General features: G+C 59.0%; 2 protein-coding genes across 2 annotated transcripts in view; both read left to right on the top strand.

Moving 5' to 3' along the window:
- The window catches only part of LOC125686140 (uncharacterized), a 58,152-nt gene that overhangs the window by 6,662 nt on the left and 39,519 nt on the right, over positions 1 to 11,971 (top strand). Inside the window, exons 2-5 of the mRNA XM_048929826.1 lie at positions 2,209 to 2,307; positions 2,736 to 2,930; positions 8,570 to 8,668; positions 9,097 to 9,291. Of these exons, the coding sequence (XP_048785783.1) occupies positions 2,781 to 2,930; positions 8,570 to 8,668; positions 9,097 to 9,291 (444 nt within the window). The 5' untranslated portion in view covers positions 2,209 to 2,307; positions 2,736 to 2,780. The remainder of the gene's footprint in view (positions 1 to 2,208; positions 2,308 to 2,735; positions 2,931 to 8,569; positions 8,669 to 9,096; positions 9,292 to 11,971) is intronic.
- Positions 504 to 2,183, top strand: LOC125686150 (uncharacterized). The gene is made up of 2 exons (XM_048929865.1): positions 504 to 1,483; positions 1,514 to 2,183. The coding sequence occupies exons 1-2, from the start codon at positions 944 to 946 to the stop codon at positions 1,703 to 1,705; spliced, it is 732 nt and encodes a 243-aa protein (XP_048785822.1). The 5' UTR covers positions 504 to 943; the 3' UTR covers positions 1,706 to 2,183.

Here is an 11,971-nt window from a genome sequence, read left to right on the forward strand (position 1 = left end):
CGGACCCCCGCAGCTGCCGCTCCCCCTCCTGCAGGCCCCGGGCCGCCCCCAGGCCGGCCTTAGCAACGTGAGGCCGCAGGCGGTTGGTAGGGCCGGGGCAGGAAGTGCTTCGTGGCGGCGGAGAGCACTTCCGGGGCAGCGCGGCATGGCGGCGCCGGGCCGGTGAGCGGGGCCGGGAGGAGCGGGCTGTGTGCTGGGAGCGGGGTCGGGCCTCGGTGCGGGGGCATGGAGGGGCGCTCGGGGGAGGAGCTGGCGGTGCTGCCGGCACGCAGAGGCGATGCGTGCGGCGCCGGCGAGTGGTGCGGGGCCGGGGGGCAGCTTCCTCTCAGGGAAGGCCGTGCGAGTGCGGAGCTTTGTTGGTGTTTCGGGCGTGTGAAGGAGGAGGCCCCGTAGGGCCTAGTTGTGGCCACAAAGCCCGGGCGGGCAGTGGAGCAAGGCGCCCGGGTGCTGTGTTGGCCGGAGGGTGCGGAGCTGGAAGAAGGTTTGTGAAGATGTGCTTCCTCTCGACGTCCGTTGTCGGGCCGAGCCAGGGCTGCAGTTGTGTGTGATTGTGTTTGTTGCTTGGGAGAAGTGCTGCCTTAGTAGGCTGGGGGGGAGGGAGAGGGAGATTTTCAGACTGGCATCAGTCTGGAGCGCGGCACGTTTCTGCGTGCTTTGCTCATGCTGTTGTGTGGGTCCCCGCGAAGCATGGGTGAGCCAGGGTGGCCCCGTGTGTGTGTGCCAGCATTGTGCGCGGGTTTGGAATGGAGTCAGAGTGATTGTAATGACAATGCAGCTGGCGGTATTTCTGGTAGGGAATGGTTGAATCCCCAGCCGTGAGGCGCAAGAAGAGGCGCTGGATGCTAAGGTGGAAAGCGGAGCTTGTGTGTGCCAGGAGGCAGGCGTGGTGAGGTGTGCTTTGGAGCCTGCTGTTGTTGGCGCTGGGCTCGGGAGGCCCCTGAACATGGTGCTGTGTGCTGCGTGTGCCAGCCCCAAGAGATTCCCGTGTGGAAGAAGGGAGAGGATGAAGGAGGCCGAGGGCCCTTTTCTCGGGGCCGGCTCCTGTGTGGCCTCTTGCTTGCCGGAGAGAAGGGCTGCCCGCTGGGCACAGGGGGTGCCTTCTAGCTGCCGTCCCGTGCCCTGTCCTGCAGCCCCCTCCTCATGCTATGTGGAACGCCATGGCCAGCAGTGCGGCTGCCATTTTAGAACCTTCGCTGCATCACAGCCGTCACCTTGGTCACCACTGCCCCGGCCAACGCACTCGCCTCTGAGAGCTCTGGCAGCCATGTCAGGAGCAAAGAGAGCGAGGGGCGAAGCTTGCCCAATTTCCAATAGGAAGGGAGAGCTGGGGGCCCCAGAAGCGAAGAGGAGGAGGGGGGCCGCCTTTAAGATCAAGCGGAGGAGGAAGGAAAAGAGAGTGCGTTTCCATCGCGCCTGGACCAGCGCTGTGACCACCTCCGTGGAGCCCATGGAGGTGGATCCACCTCTGGATGAGCCCATGGAGGTGGATCCACCTCCGGATGAGCCCATGGAGGTGGATCCACCTCCGGATGAGCCCATGGAGGTGGATCCACCTCCGGATGAGCCCATGGAGGTGGATCCGCCTGCGGCACAGCTGGCCTGGCACCACACCACCGTGCCAGGCCCCGCATCGGCGCCGTCCCACCGCCGCTGGTCCAGGCGCTCGGCTCCCTACCCGCTGCGCGGCCCCCGCCCCCAGCATTAGCTGGGTGGCATTAGTTTCCATCAGCTCCTCCTCTGGAGCCAATTCTGCGGGCCCCCAGCTCCATCTTCACCCTGTTATGTCCCCGTCCCTGTTTTTCTTGTTGATTTTAGTGTTAAGATTAGTGTTAGTGTTAGGAGTAGGTTATTGTTCATGTTTTAGAGTTAGGCATAGGTTACTCGTAGTCTTTTAGTGTTAAGCATAGGTTCCTGTTCTTGAGTTAGGCATAGGTTAGTCGTAGTCTTTTAGTGTTAGGCATAGGTTCCTGTTCTTCTGTTCGAGTTAGGCATAGGTTAGTTGTAGTCTTTTAGTGTTAGGCATAGGTTCCTGTTCATACTTGACAGTTAGGGGTGGATTGCTGGTGTCAGGTGGAAGTGAGCAGCGCTCACTCGGTAAGCACACAGCTGATTGATCGTGCGAAGACATGAGTGCGAGTGCCATGAGCACGGAGGCCCGATGGCATCTTGGATGGATTGAATTTGCAGCTTGTGACTTTTGTGTTGCAGACCGTTGAGGAGCAGAGTGTGAGTGGCTGCGACCTTGCGTTGGGCCTCAGGAGAACAGTGTGTGACTGTGTCTCGAGCATCGTGCGTGGCCGTTGCCAGGTAGGTGTGCCTTCCTTTGCAGTAAGCAGTGCTTAGGCGTGAGCCCAGCTCATCCCCCTGTCCTGAGCAGATGGGCTTTCTGCGTGCTTTATTGCTGTGCTTGGTGCCGTCCGGCACAGCAGCAGCAAGGCCGTGAACACGTACGTAGCCAGGTAGATGCAAATGTGCAAGTGATGGTATGAATACTCTTGTTGTTAGTGTTCATGAGACAGTGGTCGTGCATGTGTGATCAAGCTCAGGGAGAAGTTGATTCTTGCGTGTTCAGCTGTTGCTGAAATGCAAGTTTGGCGTCCCTGCTTGTGGTTGGGTCGGAAGACCAAAGATATGTTCAGAGCACGTCTGTGAGTCAGGCTGGGAGGTTTTGCTAGCAGGAAGTCACAGCGTCGGAGCGCAGGAATGGAATGATGGCTCTCGTTTCCCCCTTGTAGAAAGCAGCCTCCTGGAGAGCAGCAGAGCAGCAGGCTGTCTGCGCTATGGCCGCTGAACTGCATTTCTCGCCCCGTGAGATCCCGGAGCCCACGCTGATGGAGAACGTGCTGCGCTCCGGCCTCTTCTTTGGAGCCGTTTTGCAGCTTGTGTGCGTGCTGGCCATAACCCTGCCAGTTCCCAAGTGCCCAGAGACAGTAAGTAGCGCTCTGTTTGATAGAGGTTGATAGAAATGCTGAGGAAATGGGCTGGGAGGGAAGCAGCTGGAGCCGTGGCCTACGGTAGCGCGCCGCGGCATTGCTGAGAGTGCGGCAGTTTGTTCTGTCCTTCCTTGGGCGTGCGTGCTGTTCCTGGTGGCACGCAAGGAGCCTGGAGGTGCAAGCTCATCTTATGGTGGTGCTGCTGCTGGTGCTGCTGGTGCTGCTGCTTGTGTGGGCTGTGAGTGGCAGGCAGGGCGTCCCCCTGTGCAGGGACTGCCTTGCAGGCAAGGCCTGTAGACTGTAGCTTCCGTGGGATTTTGGGGAACAAGAGAGAGGTGGAGTTTCTGTTGTGCCCTGATGTCAGGAAGGCAGTGTGCAGCAGTGGCACCCAAAGCTGCCCAGTCAGGTGTCTTGAGCTCCCAAAGCGAGCTGTCAGGCAATTGTCAGAAAGTTCCCTGACTGTTTGTGAATTGATTCCTGTAGGACTGGGACGGCTTGGAGTCTAAGACTTGGGAGACGGTGAAGAAACCAAAGGCAAGTGCTGCACAGCTAAGCAAGAAAGCCAAGAAGGAAAGCAAAAAGCAACGGTGAGGGCTTGAGCGCTAAGCCTCAAAGGCCAAAGGAAGCAGCGGGAATGCTTGCTGAGAGGTGCTCCAAAGGCAGCGCACTGTACGTCTGGTTTTGTGACGTGGCCGTGCTTTCCCTTGCCCGGACATTGGAGAGGAACTGAGGAAGCTGGAAGGGCTTCTGATGCGTGACAAACAAATCGGACTTTGCCTGTGCGGGATTTCATGTGTGGCAAGAGCTGGGGACGCCGCATTCCTTCAGGGTCCTTCAGCTCGATAGCTGTTTCAGAATGTTGATGATGAGGTGAACTTACCGCATGTGGTTGGTCATGAGCGGTATCCAGGCTATTTTATTTTCTGTTGACATATCTACAAAAGGCAACCCAAATCCCTTTGTTTAAAATAAAAGGGAAAGCAACCTTTTACACCTGGTGCTGCCTCTTTCAGTAGCTGGTCCAAACATGCCTGGCTTGGGCTGGCAGTGGCAGGGCGATGAACCGGCCGGCTTCACGTCCCTCCGTGGAGATGGAGCTGCTTTTCCCGCGTTTCCATGTTGGTCTTGCCAAGTGGTGGCCTTTCAGCCAACGCGTAAGTGCTAGCGAAGCGTGTGAGCATCAGCTTGCTCTGTGAGGCCTGAGAGCAACAAAAGGAGAGGAAGCAGCGCGCGAGGAAGCAAGGTGTCCCTGCACTCAGCCCCTTGAGCTTGTCTCTCCAGCTTGCCTGGTGGCTTTTTCAGCCTTGTGTAGCACTGACTGTTCCTGCTTGCCCTGGGAAGGCCAGCTGCAGCTGCGGGCAGCCGTGGCCTGCACGTCAGGCTCCCGTTGAGCCGCGAGGAGTTCAAGTGCGGGTGGGCTGGTGTGAAGAGCAGCGCTGGGAGTGGGGCAGGAGGAGAGGGCAGCGGGAGGGCTGCAGGTGAGCGCGCCTCGGGCCCAGAGCTCAGGCGTGAGCCGGGAGGGCAGCGAGCCGTGCTGCGCTGCTTCAGCTGCAATGGCTTTGAGCGCGTCATGGGCAGCGCCGCGTGTTGAGCGTCTGGGTGCTGCGAGGGCACCTTGCTGAGCCGGAGCCCGAGAGAGGACAGGAGAGCAGAGGAGAGCAGAGGAGAGGCTGCACGTCAAGAGTGTCTGCCTGCCATTTTGGCTTGGCGCGTCGGCGTCTTCCTCCTTCCACGAAGGAGCCTGCACGGTGCACTGGGTCCAGCGTGCTACACGGCACTGCCTTCTGCTGCCTGCCCGCCTGCCTGCCTACTGCCCTGCTGGAGGGGAAAGAGCGGATTGTCGGGCTGCGTGCAGCCAAGGAGCTGGCTGCCAAGGAGGGAAACGGAGTATTGAGGAGCGGTTAGTGCGTGTTAGGTTTGGGTGTGGATGCAGCGGGGGCTGAGTCACCTCCATCAGCTGCTGGGGGCTGGGGCCGAGCCCGGTGCGTGGGGCTGCGCTGTGGGCAGGAGGGCTGCGGGGCTGGGGCAGTGGTGTGGGTGCAGCACATGGGGTCGTGAGAGGGCGTGCAGCAGGGAGGGCGTTGGGCCCGAGCCGCGCTCGTGTTTGTGGCAGCACAGGGGCTGCAGGGGATGGCAGGAGCGCAGAGCAGAGCGGGGAGAGCCGGGCTGTATGAAGGCCAGGGCATGAAATCTTGCCTTGGCAGCTACGTAGCTGCTGAGCTTTTCCCCCAAGTCTTCAGACTGTGGGGTGATAAGGCTCCGCAGCAAAGGCAGCCGGGCCCTCCTGATACTTGGGGGTTAGGAAAGGGCAAAACAAATGAGTGTCTTTCAAGAGCACAAAGCAGTGAAGCAGAGCACAAGGCATTTATTGCCTGCGTAGGTGATCTTCTCCAGGCATGTCCATTGGAGATGTGCAGACTGAGTGTGGACAGAAAGCAAAGGGAAGGGAGGGGAGGGGAAGGGAAGGGAGAGGAGGGGAAGAAAGTAAGAAATGAAAGGAAAGAGAAAGGGAAATGTGAAGGGGAAGAGAGAAAGAGAAAAGGAAAGGAAGAGAAAAGAGTAGCAAGGAAAAGAAAAGAAAGGCAAAGGAAAGCAAAAGGGGGCAAAGGGAAAAGGCAGAGAAGGAGAAGAAGACAAGTTGCATGCCGCCGGCGCCAGCCGAGGGGAATCCGGCAGCGGACCCCCGCAGCTGCCGCTCCCCCTCCTGCAGGCCCCGGGCCGCCCCCAGGCCGGCCTTAGCAACGTGAGGCCGCAGGCGGTTGGTAGGGCCGGGGCAGGAAGTGCTTCGTGGCGGCGGAGAGCACTTCCGGGGCAGCGCGGCATGGCGGCGCCGGGCCGGTGAGCGGGGCCGGGAGGAGCGGGCTGTGTGCTGGGAGCGGGGTCGGGCCTCGGTGCGGGGGCATGGAGGGGCGCTCGGGGGAGGAGCTGGCGGTGCTGCCGGCACGCAGAGGCGATGCGTGCGGCGCCGGCGAGTGGTGCGGGGCCGGGGGGCAGCTTCCTCTCAGGGAAGGCCGTGCGAGTGCGGAGCTTTGTTGGTGTTTCGGGCGTGTGAAGGAGGAGGCCCCGTAGGGCCTAGTTGTGGCCACAAAGCCCGGGCGGGCAGTGGAGCAAGGCGCCCGGGTGCTGTGTTGGCCGGAGGGTGCGGAGCTGGAAGAAGGTTTGTCAAATATGATGGAGAGCAGCTCAGCAATTACCTCAACCAGCTCCTTCAGAATCCTGGGATGCACACCATCTGGCACCATGGACTTGTACGCATTCAGTCCTTGACAGCAGCCCTGCAGAGAAGGACCTGGGGGTCCTGATGGATGAAAAGCTTAACATGAGCCAGCAGTGTGCCTTTGCAGCTCAGAAAGCAAGTGGCATCTTGGGCTCCATCAGAAGAGGGGTGGCCAGCAGGGACAGGGAGGTGATTGTCCCCTTCTACTCTGCTCTTGTGAGGCCCCTCTGGAGTACTGTGTCCAGGTCTGGAGCCCCCAGTACAAGAAAGACAGGGAGCTGTTGGAGAGGGTCCAGAGGAGGGCCACAGAAATGATTGGAGGGCTGGAGCACCTCCCCTACAAAGACAGGCTGAGGGAGCTGGGCTTGTTCAGCCTGGGGAAAAGAAGGCTGCGGGGTGACCTCATTGCAGCGTTCCAGTACCTAAAGGGAGCCTACAAACAGGAGGGGAGTCAACTCTTTACAAGGGTAGATAACTGCAGGACAAGGGGAAATGGTTTTAAGTTGAAGGGGGGAAGATTTAGGTTGGGTATCAGGGGGAAGTTCTTTACTATGAGAATGGTGAGGTGCTGGAACAGGCTGCCCAGAGAGGTGGTGGATGCCCCATCCCTGGAGGTGTTCAAGGCCAGATTGGATGGGGCCCTGGGCAGCCTGGTCTGGTATTAAACATGAAGGCTAGTGGCCCTGCATGTGGCAGGGGGCTTGGAGATTCATGATCCTTGAGGTGCCTTCCAAGCTGGGCCATTCTGTGATTCTGTGAAGATGTGCTTCCTCTGGACGTCCGTTGTCGGGCCGAGCCAGGGCTGCAGTTGTGTGTGATTGTGTTTGTTGCTTGGGAGAAGTGCTGCCTTAGTAGGCTGGGGGGGAGGGAGAGGGAGATTTTCAGACTGGCATCAGTCAGGAGCGCGGCACGTTTCTGCGTGCTTTGCTCATGCTGTTGTGTGGGTCCCCGCGAAGCATGGGTGAGCCAGGGTGGCCCCGTGTGTGTGTGCCAGCATTGTGCGCGGGTTTGGAATGGAGTCAGAGTGATTGTAATGACAATGCAGCTGGCGGTATTTCTGGTAGGGAATGGTTGAATCCCCAGCCGTGAGGCGCAAGAAGAGGCGCTGGATGCTAAGGTGGAAAGCGGAGCTTGTGTGTGCCAGGAGGCAGGCGTGGTGAGGTGCGCTTTGGAGCCTGCTGTTGTTGGCGCTGGGCTCGGGAGGCCCCTGAACATGGCGCTGTGTGCTGCGTGTGCCAGCCCCAAGAGATTCCCGTGTGGAAGAAGGGAGAGGATGAAGGAGGCCGAGGGCCCTTTTCTCGGGGCCGGCTCCTGTGTGGCCTCTTGCTTGCCGGAGAGAAGGGCTGCCCGCTGGGCACAGGGGGTGCCTTCTAGCTGCCGTCCCGTGCCCTGTCCTGCAGCCCCCTCCTCATGCTATGTGGAACGCCATGGCCAGCAGTGCGGCTGCCATTTTAGAACCTTCGCCGCATCACAGCCGTCACCTTGGTCACCGCTGCCCCGGCCAACGCACTCGCCTCTGAGAGCTCTGGCAGCCATGTCAGGAGCAAAGAGAGCGAGGGGCGAAGCTTGCCCAATTTCCAATAGGAAGGGAGAGCTGGGGGCCCCAGAAGCGAAGAGGAGGAGGGGGGCCGCCTTTAAGATCAAGCGGAGGAGGAAGGAAAAGAGAGTGCGTTTCCATCGCGCCTGGACCAGCGCTGTGACCACCTCCGTGGAGCCCATGGAGGTGGATCCACCTCCGGATGAGCCCATGGAGGTGGATCCACCTCCGGATGAGCCCATGGAGGTGGATCCGCCTGCGGCACAGCTGGCCTGGCACCACACCACCGTGCCAGGCCCCGCATCGGCGCCGTCCCACCGCCGCTGGTCCAGGCGCTCGGCTCCCTACCCGCTGCGCGGCCCCCCGCCCCCAGCATTAGCTGGGTGGCATTAGTTTCCATCAGCTCCTCCTCTGGAGCCAATTCTGCGGGCCCCCAGCTCCATCTTCACCCTGTTATGTCCCCGTCCCTGTTTTTCTTGTTGATTTTAGTGTTAAGATTAGTGTTAGTGTTAGGAGTAGGTTATTGTTCATGTTTTAGAGTTAGGCATAGGTTACTCGTAGTCTTTTAGTGTTAGGCATAGGTTCCTGTTCTTGAGTTAGGCATAGGTTAGTTGTAGTCTTTTAGTGTTAGGCATAGGTTCCTGTTCTTCTGTTCGAGTTAGGCATAGGTTAGTTGTAGTCTTTTAGTGTTAGGCATAGGTTCCTGTTCATACTTGACAGTTAGGGGTGGATTGCTGGTGTCAGGTGGAAGTGAGCAGCGCTCACTCGGTAAGCACACGGCTGATTGATCGTGCGAAGACATGAGTGCGAGTGCCGTGAGCACGGAGGCCCGATGGCATCTTGGATGGATTGAATTTGCAGCTTGTGACTTTTGTGTTGCAGACCGTCGAGGAGCAGAGTGTGAGTGGCTGCGACATTGCGTTGGGCCTCAGGAGAACAGTGTGTGACTGTGTCTCGAGCATCGTGCGTGGCCGTTGCCAGGTAGGTGTGCCTTCCTTTGCAGTAAGCAGTGCTTAGGCGTGAGCCCAGCTCATCCCCCTGTCCTGAGCAGATGGGCTTTCTGCGTGCTTTATTGCTGTGCTTGGTGCCGTCCGGCACAGCAGCAGCAAGGCCGTGAACACGTACGTAGCCAGGTAGATGCAAATGTGCAAGTGATGGTATGAATACTCTTGTTGTTAGTGTTCATGAGACAGTGGTCGTGCATGTGTGATCAAGCTCAGGGAGAAGTTGATTCTTGCGTGTTCAGCTGTTGCTGAAATGCAAGTTTGGCGTCCCTGCTTGTGGTTGGGTCGGAAGACCAAGGATATGTTCAGAGCACGTCTGTGAGTCAGGCTGGGAGTTTTTGCTAGCAGGAAGTCACAGCGTCGGAGCGCAGGAATGGAATGATGGCTCTCGTTTCCCCCTTGTAGAAAGCAGCCTCCTGGAGAGCAGCAGAGCAGCAGGCTGTCTGCGCTATGGCCGCTGAACTGCATTTCTCGCCCCGTGAGATCCCTGAGCCCACGCTGATGGAGAACGTGCTGCGCTCCGGCCTCTTCTTTGGAGCCGTTTTGCAGCTTGTGTGCGTGCTGGCCATAACCCTGCCAGTTCCCAAGTGCCCAGAGAGAGTAAGTAGCGCTCTGTTTGATAGAGGTTGATAGAAATGCTGAGGAAATGGGCTGGGAGGGAAGCAGCTGGAGCCGTGGCCTACGGTAGCGCGCCGCGGCATTGCTGAGAGTGCGGCAGTTTGTTCTGTCCTTCCTTGGGCGTGCGTGCTGTTCCTGGTGGCACGCAAGGAGCCTGGAGGTGCAAGCTCATCTTATGGTGGTGCTGCTGCTGGTGCTGCTGGTGCTGCTGCTTGTGTGGGCTGTGAGTGGCAGGCAGGGCGTCCCCCTGTGCAGGGACTGCCTTGCAGGCAAGGCCTGTAGACTGTAGCTTCCGTGGGATTTTGGGGAACAAGAGAGAGGTGGAGTTTCTGTTGTGCCCTGATGTCAGGAAGGCAGTGTGCAGCAGTGGCACCCAAAGCTGCCCAGTCAGGTGTCTTGAGCTCCCAAAGCGAGCTGTCAGGCAATTGTCAGAAAGTTCCCTGACTGTTTGTGAATTGATTCCTGTAGGACTGGGACGGCTTGGAGTCTAAGACTTGGGAGACGGTGAAGAAACCAAAGGCAAGTGCTGCACAGCTAAGCAAGAAAGCCAAGAAGGAAAGCAAAAAGCAACGGTGAGGGCTTGAGCGCTAAGCCTCAAAGGCCAAAGGAAGCAGCGGGAATGCTTGCTGAGAGGTGCTCCAAAGGCAGCGCACTGTACGTCTGGTTTTGTGGCGTGGCCGTGCTTTCCCTTGCCCGGACATTGGAGAGGAACTGAGGAAGCTGGAAGGGCTTCTGATGCGTGACAAACAAATCGGACTTTGCCTGTGCGGGATTTCATGTGTGGCAAGAGCTGGGGACGCCGCATTCCTTCAGGGTCCTTCAGCTCGATAGCTGTTTCAGAATGTTGATGATGAGGTGAACTTACCGCATGTGGTTGGTCATGAGCGGTATCCAGGCTATTTTATTTTCTGTTGACATATCTACAAAAGGCAACCCAAATCCCTTTGTTTAAAATAAAAGGGAAAGCAACCTTTTACACCTGGTGCTGCCTCTTTCAGTAGCTGGTCCAAACATGCCTGGCTTGGGCTGGCAGTGGCAGGGCGATGAACCGGCCGGCTTCACGTCCCTCCGTGGAGATGGAGCTGCTTTTCCCGCGTTTCCATGTTGGTCTTGCCAAGTGGTGGCCTTTCAGCCAACGCGTAAGTGCTAGCGAAGCGTGTGAGCATCAGCTTGCTCTGTGAGGCCTGAGAGCAACAAAAGGAGAGGAAGCAGTGCGCGAGGAAGCAAGGTGTCCCTGCACTCAGCCCCTTGAGCTTGTCTCTCCAGCTTGCCTGGTGGCTTTTTCAGCCTTGTGTAGCACTGACTGTTCCTGCTTGCCCTGGGAAGGCCAGCTGCAGCTGCGGGCAGCCGTGGCCTGCACGTCAGGCTCCCGTTGAGCCGCGAGGAGTTCAAGTGCGGGTGGGCTGGTGTGAAGAGCAGCGCTGGGAGTGGGGCAGGAGGAGAGGGCAGCGGGAGGGCTGCAGGTGAGCGCGCCTCGGGCCCAGAGCTCAGGCGTGAGCCGGGAGGGCAGCGAGCCGTGCTGCGCTGCTTCAGCTGCAATGGCTTTGAGCGCGTCATGGGCAGCGCCGCGTGTTGAGCGTCTGGGTGCTGCGAGGGCACCTTGCTGAGCCGGAGCCCGAGAGAGGACAGGAGAGCAGAGGAGAGCAGAGGAGAGGCTGCACGTCAAGAGTGTCTGCCTGCCATTTTGGCTTGGCGCGTCGGCGTCTTCCTCCTTCCACGAAGGAGCCTGCACGGTGCACTGGGTCCAGCGTGCTACACGGCACTGCCTTCTGCTGCCTGCCCGCCTGCCTGCCTACTGCCCTGCTGGAGGGGAAAGAGCGGATTGTCGGGCTGCGTGCAGCCAAGGAGCTGGCTGCCAAGGAGGGAAACGGAGTATTGAGGAGCGGTTAGTGCGTGTTAGGTTTGGGTGTGGATGCAGCGGGGGCTGAGTCACCTCCATCAGCTGCTGGGGGCTGGGGCCGAGCCCGGTGCGTGGGGCTGCGCTGTGGGCAGGAGGGCTGCGGGGCTGGGGCAGTGGTGTGGGTGCAGCACATGGGGTCGTGAGAGGGCGTGCAGCAGGGAGGGCGTTGGGCCCGAGCCGCGCTCGTGTTTGTGGCAGCACAGGGGCTGCAGGGGATGGCAGGAGCGCAGAGCAGAGCGGGGAGAGCCGGGCTGTATGAAGGCCAGGGCATGAAATCTTGCCTTGGCAGCTACGTAGCTGCTGAGCTTTTCCCCCAAGTCTTCAGACTGTGGGGTGATAAGGCTCCGCAGCAAAGGCAGCCGGGCCCTCCTGATACTTGGGGGTTAGGAAAGGGCAAAACAAATGAGTGTCTTTCAAGAGCACAAAGCAGTGAAGCAGAGCACAAGGCATTTATTGCCTGCGTAGGTGATCTTCTCCAGGCATGTCCATTGGAGATGTGCAGACTGAGTGTGGACAGAAAGCAAAGGGAAGGGAGGGGAGGGGAAGGGAAGGGAGAGGAGGGGAAGAAAGTAAGAAATGAAAGGAAAGAGAAAGGGAAATGTGAAGGGGAAGAGAGAAAGAGAAAAGGAAAGGAAGAGAAAAGAGTAGCAAGGAAAAGAAAAGAAAGGCAAAGGAAAGCAAAAGGGGGCAAAGGGAAAAGGCAGAGAAGGAGAAGAAGACAAGTTGCATGCCGCCGGCGCCAGCCGAGGGGAATCCGGCAGC

The sequence above is a fragment of the Lagopus muta genome, chromosome 32 (genome assembly GCF_023343835.1).
Source record: "Lagopus muta isolate bLagMut1 chromosome 32, bLagMut1 primary, whole genome shotgun sequence".
In the NCBI taxonomy this organism is placed as follows: Eukaryota; Metazoa; Chordata; class Aves; order Galliformes; family Phasianidae; genus Lagopus; species Lagopus muta.